Source organism: Lissotriton vulgaris, chromosome 6 (genome assembly GCF_964263255.1).
Source record: "Lissotriton vulgaris chromosome 6, aLisVul1.2, whole genome shotgun sequence".
Classification (NCBI taxonomy): Eukaryota; Metazoa; Chordata; class Amphibia; order Caudata; family Salamandridae; genus Lissotriton; species Lissotriton vulgaris.
The window spans coordinates 1,219,433,376-1,219,454,500 of record NC_141694.1 but is presented as its reverse complement, the minus strand read 5'-3'; the positions used below and the strand labels follow the sequence as shown (position 1 = coordinate 1,219,454,500).

The 21,125-nt window shown below is 42.9% G+C and overlaps 1 protein-coding gene across 2 annotated transcripts in view; it reads right to left on the bottom strand.

Moving 5' to 3' along the window:
• SNX9 (sorting nexin 9) overlaps window positions 1-21,125 on the bottom strand; it is a 798,250-nt gene that overhangs the window by 160,898 nt on the left and 616,227 nt on the right. For both annotated transcript variants that reach the window (XM_086927315.1, XM_086927314.1), the window contains one exon: window positions 9,368-9,445. In XM_086927315.1, coding sequence (XP_086783441.1) covers window positions 9,368-9,445 — 78 coding nt within the window. The remainder of the gene's footprint in view (window positions 1-9,367; window positions 9,446-21,125) is intronic.

Genomic DNA, 21,125 nt, shown 5'->3' with positions numbered 1-21,125 from the left:
CGTGATGTGTACGCATCTGATGTTATGTTCACTTCATAGTTTTCTTTCCTGTGTTGCGCCGGGGAAGATTGATGTTTGTTTAGATTATCGAGTCCAGTGTGGTGTTCTGCAGGCAGTGTGCAGTGCTACATACTTTTTATAATGGATCTTAAGGAGTTGTGTTCTGTATGTTGACAACCAGGCCTTCGTATGCTGTACTGTGATTTATTGTTTGCCACTGAACAATCCTTCCCTTGTTGTGCAATGTAAGGTTCAGTAATATAGAACTCATCAGCCTGCATACAAAACATCTGCATGTGTGTTTTGTCTTCGTGGGCTTGTTCTGTATTTGTAACTTATTGTTCATCCCGGTTGCAGATTTTAGGTCTTGCCCAGGCAGCGCTTGCGTGATGTCTTCGAGACAAACTGTTTTCAGGATTTGGGCGTTCAACACGCCAAGCGCTTCTGGTTGGTTAGTTGGCCAGCCTTTCTGAATTCCCTTATTCTGGTTCATTATTACTGTCCATCTGTCCCACTTTTGTGTGTTTTGTTCCCTCCCATCGGTCATCACCAATTGTTTTTTTGGGTTGACTATCTCTGGCCATCTGTTGCCTCCTTGTTCGCATCCACTTCCTTCCGTCATTGCTGCCGTCCTTTCTGCAGCATGCCTCACCCCCTGCATGACACTGCATTGACTTTAGTGGCAATGGCGGTACACCACGCTTTAGTTTAAACATCTGAAGTTAAAGCATAGTGTGCCACCATTACCACAAAAGTCAATAAATAAAAAAACAAAGGCAGGCGGATTCCACATTTCTTTCTATTTATTTACTTTTATAGTAATGGTGGCACACCGCGTTTTAGCTTTAAACATCTAAAGCTAAAGCACAGTGTGCCGTGATTGCTACAATAGTAAATAAACAGAAAAAAAGGCAGCGGCAAAACTTCTTTTTCTATTTATTAGCGTTTGTAGCAATGGCGGCACGCCACGCTTTAGCTATAAACATCCAAAGCGCGGCGTGCCGCCATGGCCACAAAAGTCAGTAAATAAAAAAACAAAGGCAAGTGGACGTAACATTTCTTTTACATTTGCAAAGCAATCGCTTGACATTTAACTAATGTGAGACCTATTGCAAGGCAAATGCTTGCTGGGTTTGTTAGTAATTCTTATTGTACCTGCCACTTTATCACTAGCAAAAGTTATACCATTTTATTTGATGTTTGCACTGTCTTACCATACAGTTTAAACACTGGCATTGTCATTATATTGACATTTCCTTTACAGATGGCACATTGTTCTTCCAAAGGATAATAGGTATGACATCTTTGTACAATGTACTGATTTGCAATAAGAAATGCGTTACTTACCTGTAACTGCAGTTATCCAGTATTGGTGTCTTTCATAGATTCACATGCCTGAATCATTCCCCGTCGTCGAGATGGGAGTCCCCGGTACATATAAAAGTAATGTCCTATAGACATACATAGAGAAAAGTAGGCCTAAGGGCCCTGCCTTAGTAGCCTATCTGTGTCCTTTTGTAAAAAGGACCAAACTTCTGAAGGTAGCCAATCAGCTACCACCTCCCTCTAGAACCTTCCTGCCAGGAGCCTCAGTCTCTCAGATTTTCGTACGCACCAAGCTAGGTAGACGTAGCATATGTTATAGAGGGAGAGATGAGACCTTCCTGGGGAGGCGGGAGGGTTGCATGTGAATCTATGAAAGACACCAATACTGGATAACTGCAGTTACAGGTAAGTAACGCATTTCTTATCCAGTATTATGGGTGCCTTTCATAGATTCACATGCCTGAATCAGAGTAGCAAGCAATACATTATGCACGTTTGTAATGGAACATATTGAGCAGTCTGAGATAATACATATCATGCGACTAATAATCCTCAGCAATCATAAGGAATAAAGTAAATAAATGTGCATACCAGTACAGGACGGTGGGAAGAAGGAGGGCTCATCTTACTGGAATAGATGGCGAAGCACAGCCTGGCCCACAGCTGCATCCTGCATCAGTTCCGTATCCAGGCAGTAGTGCCTGGTAAATGTGTGCAGCGATTTCCAGGTCGCTGCTCTGCAAATGTCCAGTACCGGAACTCCAGCGAATAGTGCCGCCGATGTGGACATAGCTCTTGTGGAATGTGCTCGGACTTTGGAGTGTAATGGACGTCCGGCCTGGTCATGGCAAAAAGCAATTGCAGATGATATCAATCTCGAAATGCTTTGTTTGGAAAGTGGCATGCCTTTCCTGGGTCTGCTGAAAGCGATGAAAAGCTGATTAGTTTTTCTGAATTGTTTTGTTTTGTCCAAGTAAAATTTGAGACATCTTTTTAGGTCCAAAGAGTGGAGGGACCTTTCAGCCGCAGTACTGGGATTTGGGAAGAATGAGCGCAGTACAAGCGGTTCGTTTAAATGGAAGTCTGAAGGGACTTTAGGAATGAAACGAGGATTAGTTCTTAATATCACTCTGTCTTCTCTGAACTGCATGAAAGGATCCTGTATGGAAAGAGCTTGTAACTCACTGACCCGTCTCGCTGAGGTCAAAGCTAAAAGAAGTGCTGTTTTCCATGAAATATATTTGAGTTCAGCTCTGTGGATGGGCTCAAATGGGTGTTTCATCAATTGGTTGAGGACTACATTAAGGTGCCATGTTGGAGGAATCCTACGTGGCCGTGGAAATGATCTATAGAGTCCTTTAAGGAATTGTTTTATTAATCTGTCTGACCATAGAGAAGGTCCTTTTGAAGTTCTTGTAAAACGGGAGATTGCTGCCAGATGAACTCTGATAGAGGCATGGGCAAGTCCCGACTGTGCCAGATGTAGTAAATATGGTAGTAAGAGCTCCGGAGTTATCCTTAAGGGATGGAGATCGTTGTCTTTGCACCAAATACAGAAGCGCTTCCATTTCAAGCAGTAAGTTTTGTTTGTGCTGATTGCTCTCGCTTTAGCTAGTACATTTTTACACTCCTGCGGGATGTCTAGTGTGCAGAACTCTCGGTGCTCAGGAGCCATGCCGATAATCTGAGAGATTTCAGATTCGGTGGAGTATTTGGCCCTTGGACATGGAGAGCAGAGAGGGATGTTGATCCAGACGGAGATATGGTTGGATTGAGAGGCGATGGAGGTCCGTAAACCAATGCTGTCTCGCCAGTATGGGGCAATGAGAATCAAGGTGCAGTGCTCCGTTTTCATTTTCCGAATGACTCTTGTTATCAGGGGAAACGGCGGAAACGCGTACGCAAACATGTTGCGCCATGCGATGGAAAATGCATTTCCTAATGACCTTGGTTGGGGATGCCAGCTTGCGAAGTTTTGGCATTTCGCGTTCTCTGCTGTGGCAAATAGATCTATTTGCGGTGTCCCCCATTCCAAGAAGATGTTGTTTAGGACTTTCTGGTCTAGTTCCCATTCGTGGGACAGTGACCTCTGTCTGCTTAGAGCGTCCGCTATGACGTTGTCTTTGCCCGGGACATACTCCGCTGTTAGTTTTATGTTGTTGTGTACTAGCCAGTTCCAAATTTTCTGCGATTCGCGAGATAGTGTCAGCGAACGTGTTCCTCCCTGCTTGTTCAAGTAGTGCATTGTTGTCGTGTTGTCCGTTCTTACAAGCACTGCTGAATTCTTGATGCGAGGGAGGAATGCTTGTAGAGAGTGGAGAACTGCTCTGAGTTCTAGGAGTTTGATATGTAGTTTTGTTTCTTGTTCTGTCCACTTGCCGCTGATTTGCAATTCTTGCAGGACTGCGCCTCATCCTTCTAGAGAAGCATCTGTGGTGATGACATGCGGAGTCGCAGGCATCAAGAACGTCAGACCTTTCGTCAGGTTCTTTTCTGTTGTCCACCAAAGTAAGGCCGTTGTTATTTGTCGAGTAATGACTATGTGATCCTCGAAAGAATCTATACGTTGAGTCCACTGTTTGGTCAAGGCCTCCTGGAGGGGGCGCATTCTGAGCCGACAGTGTGGGATGAGTAGTATGCATGAAGACATCATCCCAAGTAGGGACTTGAAGGTACGGACTTTGATGATGTTCCTTGAAGACACTGCGGTAGCTAGATTGATCAGTTTGTGTTTCCGTTCCCGAGATGGGAATGCTTTGGAAGATGTTGTATTTAAAATTGCCCCCAGGAATGTTAAGATTTTGTTGGGCTTTAGGGTTGATTTCTCGTAGTTGAGTGTCAGACCTAGGCTTTGGAAAATAGTGAGACAGGCGTTGGAAGACTTCTGTGCGTCTGTCATAGATGGTGCTTTCACCAGCCAGTCGTCCAGGTAGGGGAAGACCTGGTGTCCCTGCTGACGTAGGAAAGCAGCAACAGGAGCGAGGCACTTTGTGAAGATGCGAGGCGCTGATTTGAGGCCGAATGGAAGGACACAAAATTGGTAGTGTTGACCTGCTACTGCGAATCGTAGGAATTTTTTGTGGCGCCTGTGTATTGGGATGTGGTAATATGCGTCTTGCAGGTCTAAAGACGTCATATAGTCTCCTTCCTCTAGGGATCCCAGGATTTCCTGGATGGTCACCATTTGAAACGATTGGGTCTTCAAGAACGTATTGAGTGCCCTGAGATCTAGAATAGGCCTCCATTTCTTCCTTTTTTGTTGAATTAGAAAGAAGCGGGAATAAAATCCTTTCCCTCTGTGAGCTGATGGAACTCGCTCTATTGCTCCCTTTTTTAACATTGAAGATATTTCTTGAAGGAGTAATCGTAGGTGTTTGTGTTGCATATTGCGAGGAGGAGTAATTGGTGGGATGGATTTGAATTCCAATGAGTGGCCGTGTTGGATTAGTTGTAGTACCCATCGATCCGTTGTTATGGATCTCCAATTGTGGAGGAAGTGTGTCAATTTTCCCCCAATTTTGAATGGACAAGATTGTGGAGGGACTGGCTGCTGCAAATGGTCATTGTCGTCCGCCTGCTGGTTTCTTCTGATTTTTCCCCCTGAAGTTCGATCTCCCGTAGGAGGTCTGACGACCTTGTTGCTGTTGCCTTTGCTGGTATTGTGAACGATTTTGGCTGTAGGAATAAGAGGATTTTCCTTGATATGATCCCCTGTAAGAGGGTTGACCCCTTCCCCTGTGTCCTCCAAAGGACTGGTTTCTGAATTGTAATGTGCCGAGAGCTCTTGCAGTGTCTGTGTCTTTTTTGATTGTCTGCAAGGCCTCATCTATTTTGTCGCCAAATAGGTGTTGTCCGTCATAGGGCATGTCCAAGACTTTATTTTGGAATGCCTGGCGGAAGGATGTCGCTTTGAGCCACCCTTGTCTGAGTAAAACTGCTGCACCTGCTAGCTGTCTAAAGCCTGTCATAGCGACATCCACAGCAGCATCGATTATTTCTTCTGCTGACATCTGTCCTTCCTTGAGAAGTGAATGAACCTCATCCTTTAAATCTTCAGGTATATCCTTCATGTATGGGACAATGTCTTCCCACAATTGTCTGTTATATCTGCCTAGTAGCGCAATGGCATTGGCTACTTTGATAGTCATTGCCGACGTTGTAGAGAAACGTTTGCCTATGCCATCCAATTTCCTGCCCTCCTTGTCTGGTGGTGCTGACAGAGGAGAGGACGGATTTCTGGAATTCTTTTGTGCGGCTTGGGTGACTACCGAATCCGGTTTGGGATGTGCATTAAGGCAGGTAGCTGCTGTTGATGGTGCCTTATATTTTTTATCTAGTCGAGGTACCACTATTGAGACCGATGCAGGTTTTTGCATTAGTTGCTGACCCTGTTCCCAAATGTGCTCTATTATGGGAATTGATCTAGCCGTCTTTTTGATAGGATCTTTAAAATCGTATAAGAAACAGTCCGTTTGATGTGATTCCATGGTCATGTGGAATCTCGTGGCTGCTCTCTCTATCAAATTATGGAATCCGCCAATATCTTCTGGAGGAGAGTCGGAAGTATTTGGCTCAGGTGTGGCTGGAGAATGAGCGACATAGTCCTCATCGTCTCTGTTCTGAGACAGGTCGTCTCGAACCTCCCCTTCTTCAGGTTCATTACTCTCTTCGTCAGATGATTGGATGTGATGAATAGTCTCTTTCTCTTGCGGAGTATCCAAAGATGATGGTTTTAGCTTTGGAGCTTGTTGCGGACTGGATGAAGCTGGAGACTTTTCTGTAGAAGGGGCCACGGTGATTCAGGGAATCGTTGTTTGTAGTCTGCGATCAAGAATTGTAGATCGGTGACTATAGTTGCTGGGAGGCAGATCATAGGAGTTACTTGAGTCTGTACTCGAGTATGAACAGTTTCCTCCGTCATCATAAGGTCATCTCCATCCTCATCTGTGCTCTGACATTTCACAATTAAATCCGAAGTACTAGTAGCCTGATCGAATTGCTCCTCATCTGATTCGTCACTTTGTAGCAGACAAGATGGGGGAGATTTTTGTACCCTACTTGGAGATGTTAATTCTGGCGTAATAGGGTTTTTGTGATCTTCTTTGGGGTATCAAATCGGATTTTTTCCATGGCGTCGACGATATTGCCGTCGTCGACGGTGCTGACGTCGATCGTTTTTCTGTGGTCGACGGTGCGGTCGTCGGCGAGTCCTTCGTCGACGGTGCGGTCGTCTGCGGTGCTGTCGTCGACGATGATTTCGGAGTCGATGATCCAGTCTGTGCTCTCGTTGTCGACGGCTCTCTCGTCGTCGATGGCGTGCTCGTCAACGGTGCTCTTGACGTCGACGATGTTCTTGCCGCCGTCGATGTCTTCGTCGATGGGGCGCCCGATGTCGATGGCGTTCTCGTAGACGGCGTAGGCGTCGACGGTTTTTGTTTCGTCGTCGACGAGATCGTCGACGAGATCGTCGACGATGTCGTCGGCGGAGACTTGATCACCGCCGATTGCTGTTTTATAATGACAATCGATGATAGTGGCTTACCCGTCGTCGACGATTGAGTGGTGGTCGATGAAGAGGCTGACGACGCCATCGTCGTCGACACGGTCGTCGTTGTTGTAGAGACATATGTGGTCTTTTTTGAAGAAAACGTCGACGAACTCGTCGACGACGACTGCATTGGCTTTCTGAATGTAGGAACACCTTTCACAGACTTGGCAGATTTCACCTCCGAAGACTTTGTGGTAGTCTTTTTTGAAGGAACATTTGAAGGGCCTGGGGAAGCCTCCCTTGGCCTCTTCAATGACAGTTTTGAAGAAACTGAAGCCATTTCACTGCCCTCAGAGGACAGGACATCATCCTCTCTGGTTTTAAGTCTGTTTAGCCAGATGAGCAGTCTTCCTTCTCTGTCTTTAAGAGTCTTAGCAGAGAATGATCTACAAATCCTACAGTCTTTAGAAGAATGGTCAGGGTAAAGACAGAGGCAAGTCTCATGCTTGTCTTCGACGTGCAGTCTCTTCTTACCACATGAAGTACAGGCTCTGAACAGTCCTTTCTTCTGTGGATCAGCCATTTGAAGAAAATATCCAAGAATTATGAAGAAAAGAGATAAATCCAAGAAACCTGAGGAGAGCTCAGGTGGAGACTCCCTAGCACAACGTGCGGTAGAAAATCTGAGAGACTGAGGCTCCTGGCAGGAAGGTTCTAGAGGAAGGTGGTAGCTGATTGGCTACCTTCAGAAGTTTGGTCCTTTTTACAAAAGGACACAGATAGGCTACTAAGGCAGGGCCCTTAGGCCTACTTTTCTCTATGTATGTCTATAGGACATTACTTTTATATGTACCGGGGACTCCCATCTCGACGACGGGGAATGATTCAGGCATGTGAATCTATGAAAGACACCCCTAATACTGGATAAGGTCATGTATATGCAATGTCATGCATTGGAATGGTAGGGGCTGTGAGTCAAGGCAGTTGAAGCTTTGAGTTGGGGGCATCTGGTTGAGAATGCCAGGTTGATAGGACGCGTCCTAACATATTAAATATAGAAGTTGTTCCTGTTGACCACAATCTGCCATAATGCTTCATGATGCCTGTCTCTACCCAAGACGTGACAAAACTAACAACAATGATTAAAGTAATTAACGGTGATGTCAATAAAAACATTTACTTAAAGGAGTTTTCATGCTAACTAAACCATACAATAAGAGCAACATAAAGTACATAACATGTGAAAGTGGTGTGATAAGGCCAGCTCTGGTATCTGGTGAAGTTTACAATCCAGACCATGTTGTTTTTTATCTGTCACCAGAAGCCCACAATAGCAATATCGGGCTTAAGTACATTGCACACTGTTTTCTGTTATAAAACTAGATATATGTTACTGAACTAGAGATAGCATCTCTGAACTTTTGGTTAATTTTGTTCATCTACAAGAAAGCATGCTTTTGTTTTACTAATCACTCTTTATCCTATTTGAGCAATCAGTGCAAAACGTCTCGAATAAAAATGCAATTATTTTTCTGGTGGATTCAGGGAAGTTTTGTGAAAACTGATTAAGCGGAAGGAAAGTTATACGATTTTCATACCGAAGCATTTTGGCCATGACAACAGAAAAAAAAAAAGATAGCCAAACACAGAGGCCACCACCTTCCGTATGCCTTGGATTCTGAACTTGTACTCGGAACGGACTCTCACTGGCGGTAAGGAGCTGATCATTTTGCTTTAGTTGAACAAAGTTTGCAGGCATCCAATCATAGAAAATATACCTCTGGGGGCTGTGTAAAAGTAGAGTTAGCACACCACACATTCAGTAGTGGGCAAGGGCAATAGACATGTGGATGGAAGCACTTTTTATTAAGAAAACATTTATAAATTGGATGAGGCAGATGTTAAGATTGCGTAGTTTACTATTATTGTGGACCTTTAGCTCCAGCACACTCAGCATTAGTCACAGGGGGTAGCCTTAGCTATAGATCCAGTACTTCAGCCCTCTGAACCTACTAAACATGGTCTTTAGCTGTGCCGAAGCTCTGGGCTAAGTGCTCGGCCTTCCTCCATACCATGTGCCCTGTACGCCTGCCCACAAAACATAACACTAGGCGGCGCTCAGCAGCTTCCTATGTAGTGTGTTTTCCCAAAAAGTATGCCCAGTACTGTGTCCATGTCCTGCACCCAAAATTATTACCGAGTATAAGGTTGGCCTTTTGGGTAGTCTGGCACTGCCAGATGGACCAGATTGCACAGTGTCCAGTCTTTCCACCCTAGTGACGGCTGGGCATGGTGTGTAGCATTGGCACATAAGTTGGCCTTCAGTCAAACTCTGCAAGCATTCTCACTCCCCCAGTAATGAATGGGCATAGTCTTTATGATTCTCCATATGAATTGAATAGAAAATGCAACTTTTGGGGGAAATCCATTGGAGTATGCTCCTCCTTGACCAGTCTGCACAAATCTTCCCCAGATAAATCTAATTGGATGGTAAGAGCAAAAAAGGTTGAGCACTTTCGAATGATGCAATACAAACACAAGAATTACAATTACCTTGATACCCGCTGGAGGCAAACACCTGTGACAATGTCTGTAAAGCTTTTCCTATTTTCTGATATTCCTTCGGTAATGCTGAAAAACAAAATAACAGTCCTCAATGCAAAAAGGAAGTGTTCCTAAAAACATAATATTTGTAACAAGAGTTGGCTTGTACCACTATGATCTGCTTTGCCCTTTTGAATTAGAGACGGAATTGCAGAGTACATTTTTTATCAAGTTTTTCCAACGTTGAAGCACATGATAAACATATTTTAACAGTGAAACACAAATTACAATCAAGTGTTGCAATACCAAAATGACTGACTTAATTGCTCTCATTTACTCATTAACTGACTCATTCAAACACATAATTAATAGGTTAGTCATTCCCAAACTCAGTCACTAACACACTTGCGTAGTAACTCAATGACAGGCTCAAATACACTATTTAATAATTCATTCACACACATACACAAACAGCCGCATGCTCACACACACAATGTTGCGCAAGTCACTACATCATTGTCAATGACACTTGTCTCTGGCTTCCAGGCACATACAGCATGTGTGGAAGTGCCTTGTGTTGGGGAGCAGCTCTCCTTTCCAATACTGAGCAATTGAAAAATCAGTTGCAAGGACAAATACATCTAATTATTAGGAATTTAGTCAGCAAACGGACAAGGCATAGCATTTGCAGCACCTTTCTTTAAAACACCTTAAATGTTCTGGTTTAAAGCCACATACACATACGTACAGTTCATGTAGGGACAAAAGTACGGGACCCTGTGAGTAATTTTGCACCATCCCTGGCTTTGTTCTTTTTGGAACAGTTTGTAGGCCACTCCTCCTGGGCATCTCTTGCTTCTTTCGGGTGCCCTGGGATTGGAGACACTCCATTGGTAGCCTGAGCCTGGGAAGTAGCCCTCCACATGTTCTATCTGGTCGAAGTGCCTGTAGTCATTTGGGTGCAGTTACTCTATCCAGAGGAGCTGCTTACTGCGCTCAACATGTAAATTAGGTCTAGCGACTTTGGGCATGAATAGGCTCCTTCATGTTTACTTTTTATGTGCAATTGGAAATGTCATCATAATTATATGTACCAGTTTTGCAATATTTATTCTGAGCATAGGACTATGTGTACAGTCCTACTTCAGTTCCACAACTATCATTGGAGTTACACTTTGATGATTTAAATAAGTATGTATGTTTATGAACGCGAACAGTATAGTTTTCGAAGCTAGTGGCCATTGGTTACTTTATTTTGTTGCATTACTGTTTTACTGTGATTTGTGCGATTTGCCGTTTGATACCCATTTCCACTTTAAATATAGTTACATATGTTGAGATATTAATAAAATGTAGTGCTTTACATCAACTTCCAACCCTCTTCTCCTGACAATCCCATATTTGTTGCAACTGTTATAATCGTGCTGTGCCGAACCCAGATTCACTTAATTTAAGCTTGGTCTAGACTGTTGGTCAAAGTTTACTTTGATAGTTAATAATTCTTGGGGAGGGGCAACTTTCCGTCGCAGATCAACACCAGCACTTACCTTTGAAACTGTTTGGATGTCCCTGGGACTGCAAGTCCAAGAAAAGAAATGTAAAAGTGCATTTATAAATTGTTAATGTTCCACAACGGCCACAAGACATTAAGGCAGCTACGCAATGGATTTTGATAGAATATGACCAGAACGTCCCTACTTGCTTTTTTTATTTATATATCCTGCTCAAGTTAACAGATAATTGCAGCCCTGGAACTTCGATCTGTTCTTCTGAATGATGATGCTTTAAGGCATTGTGTTGGGGCACAACCCACACATCAAACTTTTTTGTTCTGCTCAGCAGGTAGGCCCAGGGGTGGGAACCCATTAGCTATGTATATAGGATAATAGTAAGATACTGTACAATAAACAAAAATACCCTTAGCAGAGCTCTCTGAAACCTTATTACAGGTGAAATATTTAAAATAGGTGACATGCTTCATCATGGGGCACTCCTCACCCATGTCGGTAGCAGTGACTTAAATGGAATCAACCTTAAATGTAGCTAAGGGAGTTTTTGCAGTGGTAATGAATGTGCTACCATTAAGCCCCCACTTTAATAAATTAAGGATTGATAGGGACCAAATGAAAGATTAAAACTGCCTAATGGTCCATCACCTTCTTTTATTGTGATTGCCAATTAAGTGGCCTATAAACAAAGGGATGGGTATTGGTTCAAACCAAACAGAAGTTTGATGTTTCAGTACCTATATACATTCCATAATGATTCAGGGGGTGAAGGGGGATGGGGGTGTCTTCTGTATCAATGACCCTTAGAACGTTGTCTCTGGCCTCGTAATGGACAATTTGTGATTAGTGGTCAAAGAAAAATGCTGGAGTTTCGAAATAAGAAGTAGAAAAGCGGGCAAACCAGTTCTTCTTGAATTAGTGAATGAAGAACACTCCTCCTAAAGTTAAAATTACCAATTTTTTAAAAATTATTATACAAAAACATTGAAATATAGATTTCTTTATCCGGTAACAGGGGAGCACTCGAACCATAAAGCTAACCAGTACACAAGTGGGTCAAAGCTTTTATGCGCTCATTTGTTTATTGAATCACAATTTGAGAAACTAATGCCTATATGAGGCAGCGTTGAAAAGTAAAAGTATCACACTGACACTTGACCAGTGAACAAAAATGTCAAGAGTGCTGACATTTTGTGTCAGAGAAAAAGGGTCAGGAACTTAAAAAGAAAGCAGCTGTCGAGCATGTATTAAGTCAGAGATGTTGCAGGGTCCTGAATGCCTAATGAAGGGTTAGGAAAAATCATAAGCTAAATGTTAATAAGGAAGCTATCCGTGTAAAATCAAAGCTACAAAAAGTAGATGGATTCACTTACTTTGAAATCAGCTTCCATATGTGGTTCTACTACACTCAGCCTAGAAAGACCTGTGTTGAATCAGGACTGGAGTGGCATACTGTCATACTCAAATGAAGTCTAAGCAAACAGGAATACTCCAGGGAAATGAGGGAAGTGTTCTGTGGTGATGTGACACATGAACACTATGTGCATGTCATCGCGAAGGAAGTGAAAGTTCACCCTGTGCAATTAGTCTATAGCCATATCAGTCAAAAAAGTAGATAGACTTGAGCATGCACATCACTGCATCATGCACATTTTTGTATCCAGCTGAAAGCGAGATGAATGGAAAACACAACAGACTTGCCTGCAGGGACTACATTGCCCACCAGCACCAGGAGAGGACCATAGTCTGCCCTGTCTCGCCCGCTTGTCGCACAGCGTTTAAAAGCACTTCAGCTCTCCCTCGGTGCGGGAATGTACAACAGACTTGTTGCACTTGGGGGCCACATTCGGGGGACTACATTGCACACCAACATGCGCAGGGGCGTAACACAAGCCCCTGCAGCCCCCGCGGTGCGGGGGGGGCCTCACCCTCCAGGGGGCCCCGTCAGCACCGCACTTCTGCTGGGGAGCTCTAGATTGAGTCCGGAGGTGGCCCCTTCACGTACCCTGCAGGGGGGCCCCCTCAAGGTTCCTTACGCCACTGAACATGCGCAAGGAGAGGAACCATGGTTAGCCCGCGATGGCCCGGTTCAAAGAGTCAAAGAGCGGGCCTATCTGTGCCTGTTCTCAGCTAGACAAGGCCGGGTCCTTTCTCCCACGCAGGATGGTCTTACACATGTTGCTAAAGCCAATGTTAAGCCATGTAGATCTGTTGCTGATAAGGGCAAGACACCCAAAGCCTTAGCAGCAAGCACAGAGGATCCGAATTGTTTATTCAGTATTGTTCAAGCGTTGAAAACTTCAGTTAAATCTTCCTTTTACTACTTGTCTTGTATAATAACTTTAGTTGAAAAAACAACCTTTACCTGCATTGAAATTCTGCATGCTGATGCAAAACATAGGACCATGGCAATCCAGAATTCATTTACAGGGCCTCCTTCTGTTACACACCTTCAAACTCTATATCATGCGGTAACCATCTTTTCACCTGACATACTTTAGAACTTTGCACTGGTACTTCATCTGATACTAACCATGTTCAACTGATCCCGCATCTCAATTCTGTACCCAATAATTCTACAACACCCTGACCGTCACCCCACCTGTGGGTTCACTGATAGCCCTGGGTCTCTCTCCCAAAGCCACGCCCTTTATGGTGATCCTAGGGAATGTGCCAACTCTTTCCCATTCTGAATCTGAATCTTGGTAGGGCCTGAAAAAAAAATCCATTGGGTTGGTAAGAAAATGTGTCTGAAAATGTCCTCTTTGAGGACATAAAATGGCTAGAAGGGTCAGTTGGATTGGCAGAGGAGTCAAATCCTTACCAGGTGACTATGTAGTTATGGCTTTTAAATCTCCTTCTTTGGTACAGTCTATTCTGTTTAGAACTAGAATCAATTCTACACTCTCTTCTTTACATCAAGAGATCATCCTTCTGCTGGGGTACTTTTATCGCCTCCTGAATCAGGAGATGGGCCCAGCTTACTGATTTGTATTCCCTAATCATCACTCAGTATTGTTTCTCTGTGTTGATTGAGCTGGAAGAAACTGACTGGCCTTCATCAAGACCAGAGACGCTTCTCCTCTCTGTTGTCTATCTGCCAGCGGGCCCTGAGACTTCCATGTCAATGGCAGAGGGTCCCCTCACAAGGGTTTGTTCACATTTTTTCTGTCCCTTAACCAAAGCAGTTAGTCACGCTCCCCCAGCCTCCAAGCCTACTACAGTGACTGCGAAGTTGCTGCATCCTCAGGTTTCCTTTTTTGGAATGTAGCAAGATTACGATCCAAGGTCTTTTTTTTACTTTGGACGGACCCTGTAATTTAATTTTGGTTTCTCTGCTTTCAGGAGACTTGGGTGTTGGAACCTATTCACATCAATTGATTCAAGACTTTCCATCAATCTACTGTGCCATCTCATGCTGGTAGATCTGTCGGGGAGAGGGGGGGGGGGTCTAATTATTTTCGAATCTGTTGCCCTACCATACGAGCAGACTTGAACTATCCTCGTCCTATTTTCTACTTGTATGTGAGCTCTCGCTCTGATTAAACCTCATTATGGTAAATTTCTATACCAATGCTCCTCATTTCGAAATTTTTTATGCTCCTACCCAATTTGAGTATGAGCTGGAAAAAAGTATGCTGATGTAAAGGGTAGAAAACTTTTATATTGTGGGGCGGTGATTTTAACATTCATTTATTTTCTTTTCCAGCTATAATGGTTTGTGGCAAGGTGGATTCTAATAATAATGACCAATCCCATTTTTTTGCATAGCAATGATGGCATGGAATTGAATGATAGAATGTTAAAGTTCGATCTTGTTTTTACAAAGGAGTCCCCCCCCCCCCCTTTTTCCTTTAATTCCATTTTTGTTAGTGGTGGACATAACATTGTTATTGATTGCATCCTCTATTCTCCTAACTGTGAGTTTGTTTTACTCGATTTTATAACCCACTCCGAGTGACCATTTGCCCCAGAGCATTGTGGTCAGACTGGGCTATACTCGGAAAAGCATCCATGTTGAACATATTAAAAATATAGGGCCAGATGTACAGGCTTTAGAAACTTGCGAGTTGCAAATTGCTTCTAATTGCGACTCGGAATTTGCGACTCGCAAAATGTAATTTACAACAGTGTCTTAGAAATTGTTTGCGATTCCTAATGGGGTTGCAAATTGCATGCCTCATTAATACTCATGAGGCAGGTGCAATTTGCGACCCCATTGGGAATGGCTAGCACCCCCAGGGATGGTGTCAAGTGGGGGTCAGAAGACCACCATGTCTGTGAATGCTTTTCAAATAAAGCATTTTTCTTAATGCAGCCTGTTTTCCTTAGAGGAAAATGGGATTCATTTAAAAAAGGAAAAAAATGAAACAAATGTTTCATTTAAGAGTTAGCTGTGATCCGTCTTCAAAAATATTTTTGCTGCCAGTCACAAAGGGGCAGGGGTCCCCTGGGGACCCCTTCCTGTTTGCAAGTGGCTTACCACCTACTTGAAGTAGGTGGTAAACTGCTAGTGTTTTGCGGTTGCAAAACAAATGTACATTGAAGTGCGAGTCGATATTGGGAAGTGGGGACCTGGCATGTTCCTTCCTATTAGCATGTCGCAAACCCTATTTCACGAGTCAGTCATAGGTTACCAAATCGAAAAAATAGGGTTTATACATGTGGCCGACCAATTTTGCCGGTGCAAACAGGCAGATTTCCGGTTTGTGACTGCAAACAATGGTCGGACATCTGGCCCTTAGCATTAACTCACAATGGAATCTCTCTGTGTTGGTCCCTGGCAAATTTGGGAAATCTTCCTCAAAAGATGGTTATTGCTAATAAGGATACCTTTGACACTTGCCTGGATATTTCTTCTAGTGATATTGCTACTAAGGCTGCATTTCTCATAATTTCTGGTGGGATCAAACACGATTTACCCAGTCAATTTAGGGCACCCCTGGTTGGTTTGATGCCACTTGTCCCAAAGCCCATAATCATCCTAAGACTGCTCTTCATAAGCTGCCGGGCTGTCTCCTGGAGGTGAGAAGGTGTCGATTAGAATACATTTAGCACTGATAAAAAAGAAGGATTAAAAAATAATATGGCGTGAGAATCATTGATTGATGCCAGTTTGTCTAAAGACAACAATGCTTTCAATACTTTTTGGCATGTTATGAACAGCCCTCTTTTGAAGGATGGCCACGCCCTTATGATACTGATTGAGTCACCCATTTTCTAAGATGTATTCTAGCCCTAGTCAGTCGCCCCAGGGGTTTGACCCTACTGCCATCAATGTTTTGACTTCTGGTTTTAGTAATTTATGTTTCCCCTTGGACTGAGTCAATGTGGCACTAACAGGGAGCAAGGGAGGGAAAGCACCAGGCCCAGAGGGCATCCCCATTGATCTGTTCAAGGCTAATGCTTGTTACCGTTCGGTATTTTGGACACCTGGTCAGAGGCAACAATTGTACCAATTTCTAAGTACGGGGATCTTGCTAATCCTGTCTGTAACCCCCCATTTCACTGCTTGGTAAAAGTGATAGGGAGAATACTGTTGAACCGATTAGAGGAGTGGGTCGAAACCAATAATATTCTTTTGGATATACCATATGGCTGTTGAAGGCGACTGGGGAATGTAAAGCCAGGGTTAAATCTTAACTTACTCATTGGTGAAGACACCTCCGAAAAAGAGCCACCTGTTCTTAGCCTTTATTTATTTGTTGATCATTTTTGATTGCGTTTTGCATAGCAGACTTTGGGTAATTCTATCAGAGCGCCGGATGAATCCACAAATTATAGCTCTTCTCAGAGAAATATATTCTGTTGGCAAGGCTAGTCTACCTTTTGCCCCTGGGGGTGAATGCACTAGCACATTTGAGCTCGAGAGAGGGGTCAGACAGCTGTGTTCTCGCACCCTTTTTATTCACTCTATATAATATCAGACTAAAGCCTGCTTTAACAGTTCTTGCAGGGTTCTTTCCCAGGATGGCCATAGACCCATTCCTTGTTTGCTTTATGCCAATGATTCTGTGCTCATGTCCCCAACGTTGGGCCCCAACTCCATTGGGTTTGCATCAGCTACTCAAAGGCCTCGTCAGTTTCACGTCAGATCTCGGTTTGACGGTTAATATAGGGAAAAGCTTTGTAATGAAGTGTAGGAGGCAAATCAATAAGGGTTGCCTTTTTTGAACAGTAATGTTAAATTAAGTTTTACTCGGACTTTTTTTATTTGGGTATTTTATTCCACAATCATGGCTCAGACTCCAGATGTAAACATTAGGAAATTGTATTTGAACAAATTTAACTGTTGCTCAGCTTTGCTATTAAGCTGGTCAATGAGCCGATTAGGAAAATGCTGACCATTTATGACACTACATTTTTATCTGTGGCCCTAAACGGGGCAAGAATCTGGGGCTTCACTAACATCATTCAACACCAGATGGCTGAGAACGCTTTTTTTCAGGCAACTTTTGTCTGTCCCAAATAGTTGTTCCACATTTGTTTGTCATGCACACCTAGAGGCCTTGTTTTATCTGACCTGATCAATATCCAGACCATCTTATTATGTCACAAAGCCTGGACCGCTGATTATATCAGTATAACCGTATGATTTTACAAGGCTGTCTTGAGCTGACGCGTTCCCTTGGTTTAAATTTGCCAAACAGTTCTGTATGAAACTGGGCCACAATGAATATTTTTAAACACCAAATGTTTTGCATACTGTGAGTTGAAGTGATCTAAAAAAACTAACGTCTGTTCTTTCTTAACAACCAAAGGCTACCACAGGAAATGGCTAAATCCAGGGTCATTTAAAATCAGTTGACACTTGTTACAGATGGCGTGCAGCCGTATCTTACCTCTGTACAGAACCGTCAGCATAGATGTGTGCCAGTATGTTTCAAACTTGAGATCTTTCATTGTTTAGTCACTTTCCCTATTATCATCAGTTGGTCAGAGGCCTTGTTAAAATGCCCCTTTGACGGCCTTTCTAATCAATGCACTCTGCACATTATGTTATTTTGCACTTGTTATGTACAGCCTCGTAAACATTTTATTTGACCTATTCTTCATGAATATATTTTAAACAATAACAACCTACACTATTGTTTTTACAACAATTGACTTCATTAGGTATTTGCTGTAAGATTTCTAGTTTTCTATGTTGTGTGATACTGGCAAGTAAAAATATGATAGCGCTGTAATGACGTCTCATATTCCACTTTTTAACGTTTTACGCTCATAAAATGTGCAATTTATTTGGATGACATGCTTTTATGGCTTCTTTTAAGCTAATCGAATAAAGCCGACTAGGACTAAGACGGATGGTGATCAGATGGGAAAAAAAGCTCAAATGTTGCTCAAAGTGATACATAGCCATGTAGAAAAAGAGTGTTGTTTTGGGGAGTTATTAAAAATTCTCCTATAGTCGGGTATATTGTAAATCTTATGCTCAGCTTACACAGTATATTTAGAAACTGCCAATAAAAAGGGGTTTACAAAAAATATCTGGCATGATACACCTAAAGCAACTGGACACACAACCGACAAAGACCAGACAGCTAATGCTTCCACATGAAGATAGAATTCCTCCTTCCCCATCTTGGTAAATATTGACATTGCATTCCCTAAGTGGGGACAGTATTGTCAGCTAGACTTGCAGAATTTTGGAAAGCTAATGGCAGTAGACCGCCGAAGTGCACCAGTTTAAGATGGTGATTGGATGGGAAAAAGATCAAAAGTTGAGCGCTGTAATTAATAATATATAGAAACAGAATGTTGGCTTATGGAGTCATTAACATTTTTAAAGTGGAGCATTGGAGAGATGTAATCAGTCTTCGTGCATATATTAAGCGGGCATCATAATTATGATTGCTGTGATCGTCTGCAACAACATTCAACATAATGTTGGACAAGAGGGGATCTGTGGCCCTTATCCTCCTTGATCCTTTGGGAGCCTTTGGTCCAGTTTCACATCAAATCCTCTTAGACAACGAACAAAATGTGCAGGGGTGCGTGTTGAGCTAGTTTGAATCTTTTTTGAATACGAGGTCACAAGCTCTGCATCTGCGGTCCTTCTATTCCTCCTACTGACAGATGCGCTGCAACGTTCCTCAAGGCTTTTTATTGGGCAATTGCCTTCCCAATATGTACAGGACACACCCGGACAATCTTATAACCACCAGTGGGTTTCGATTTCACTTATATGCTGATGACACCCAGACTTTTTTGCGGTTCAAGAGCGCCCACATCCAAGACAAATTTAAATCTTGACTCACATCTGTAGCTCACTGGATGGAGATCAATACCCTCAGGTTAAATGCAGCTCAAAGGAGTTTCAAGTGATTGGTAACCCCCTCCAGCTAGTCGTCAAATTGGGGGCCTCAATGCTTGAGCGCTTGCCCGAAGCCTAATATAAGTGTGCATGATTTGGGTGTAATTTTTGACTCTTCGTTATCGTTTGAGTCTCACATCAAAATTACAGCTACATGTATCGGAATGAAGATTCACAGAAAAGTCATTTCCTTTGTGCCAAGTTTATTTTTCCAAAAACCATGGAACAGGCTCTGAATACCAATCATTTGGACTGGTAATGAGTTAATCAGGTCAAACCACAAGCTGTTTCGTAAAGTGCTGAAAACACATCTCTTACAACTTTAGATCTCCTTGTGATTCCTCCGCTTTGTTACTAGCACCAAGACACCCACACTCTAAGAAACTAAAACTAAACTAAACTAGAAATAAAGGGCAGAAGAACCCGACATGCTACAGGACATACAGACCCAGAAAGGGGAAGAGAAAAACCCAAGCCATCCTTGGAAGCAGCTGAGGTATGAGAACAACATCTCAACCAACCACCACTGCCACTATGCAAAATCCAGACACACGCTCTGGCGCCAACGAAGATTACCAGTCACAAGCAAAGCAGGAGACAGTCAGAGCAGAGCTGGGTAAAGCTTCTCTTAATGCTGCAGCCCAAGGGAAGTGCCTTTCCTTGAGGCAAGTTTCTTTAAGTGGTGAGGAAAGTGATGAGACCATGGAAAATGCAGAAAGCACCGAGCACAAAGGTAAGCATAACAGACCACAAATTCTCGAACCAATAGTGTATGGGGCCCACAAAATCATCATGGAATAGGCACAATGGGTTTGAAAAGTTGCTGGAACACGTTATTTTCTACAATGTCGGATGCTGGTGTCTGAGAAATTCTTTCAGCACACCAGGCACTGTATGCTCACCTCTAAGAAGTCCTTATACAGGGCAGCAGAAATTTAAAAAAAAGTGAAACTTCCCTCCCTTCTCTACCAGTGCAACTTTGCAACTGACAGTCCTTCTTAGCTCCTGATCAAATACACCAACTCTGCACTTAGATTCGGCATCAGACCTTACAGTATAGAAGAAAACAACCTTGTGTTTAACACACTCTTCAAATGACAGCCCTATTTGACGCCTAGAAGCATATTTGCAGAAAGGTTTAAGAAGGTAAATAATACGTCTTTTGTAGGTGAATTGTGATGTTAAGTCAAATAGTCAAGACATAACATGACAATCACAAACGTGTAGTTAGTTGGGCATTCAATCACATTCTTTAACATGCTCATACTCAGAAAAGCACAAAAAACAACAGAGGGAAGAACGAAGAACAGAGCAATACAGACAGAGAGAGGGAAATATACAGCTACATGAAGGAAATCACCTTCCAAATATAACCCACTCTCCACTAACCAACTCAACCACAAAAACATATCTGGACTGAATTAGCTCTCTCAGACACGTACGCATCACTGAGTATAACAAATAATTCAGACCATCATTCTATTATTACACATCAATGCAATGTTTAATTCCCCCATACAAGCGTCCCTGCACTTTGAGCTAAATATGTTCAGTAGACCTCCACACTACCAAAGCACAACTGCAGAACATACAAACCTTATTACGAATGAGCCATATACAAATCCATACCACTCCTTAAAATTTTACAATACCCAACTGCACACTCAAAGATGCACTTGAGTTTTATGACGCAAATATCAGTCCAATAACCCAGGTCATTCAAATACACTTGCATCCCCAATCTAATGATCACATATGCGTAGTTCAAATACATACCGTATTTTCTGGTGTATAAGACGACTTTTTAACCCTTGAAAATCTTGTCAAAAGTTGGAGGTCGTCTTATACGCCGGGGTCATTTTATAAGCAAGCAAATATAGCCCAAACCCTATATTTTAAAAGGAAAAGTAGGGGGTCGTCTTATACGCCAGAAAAAACGGGA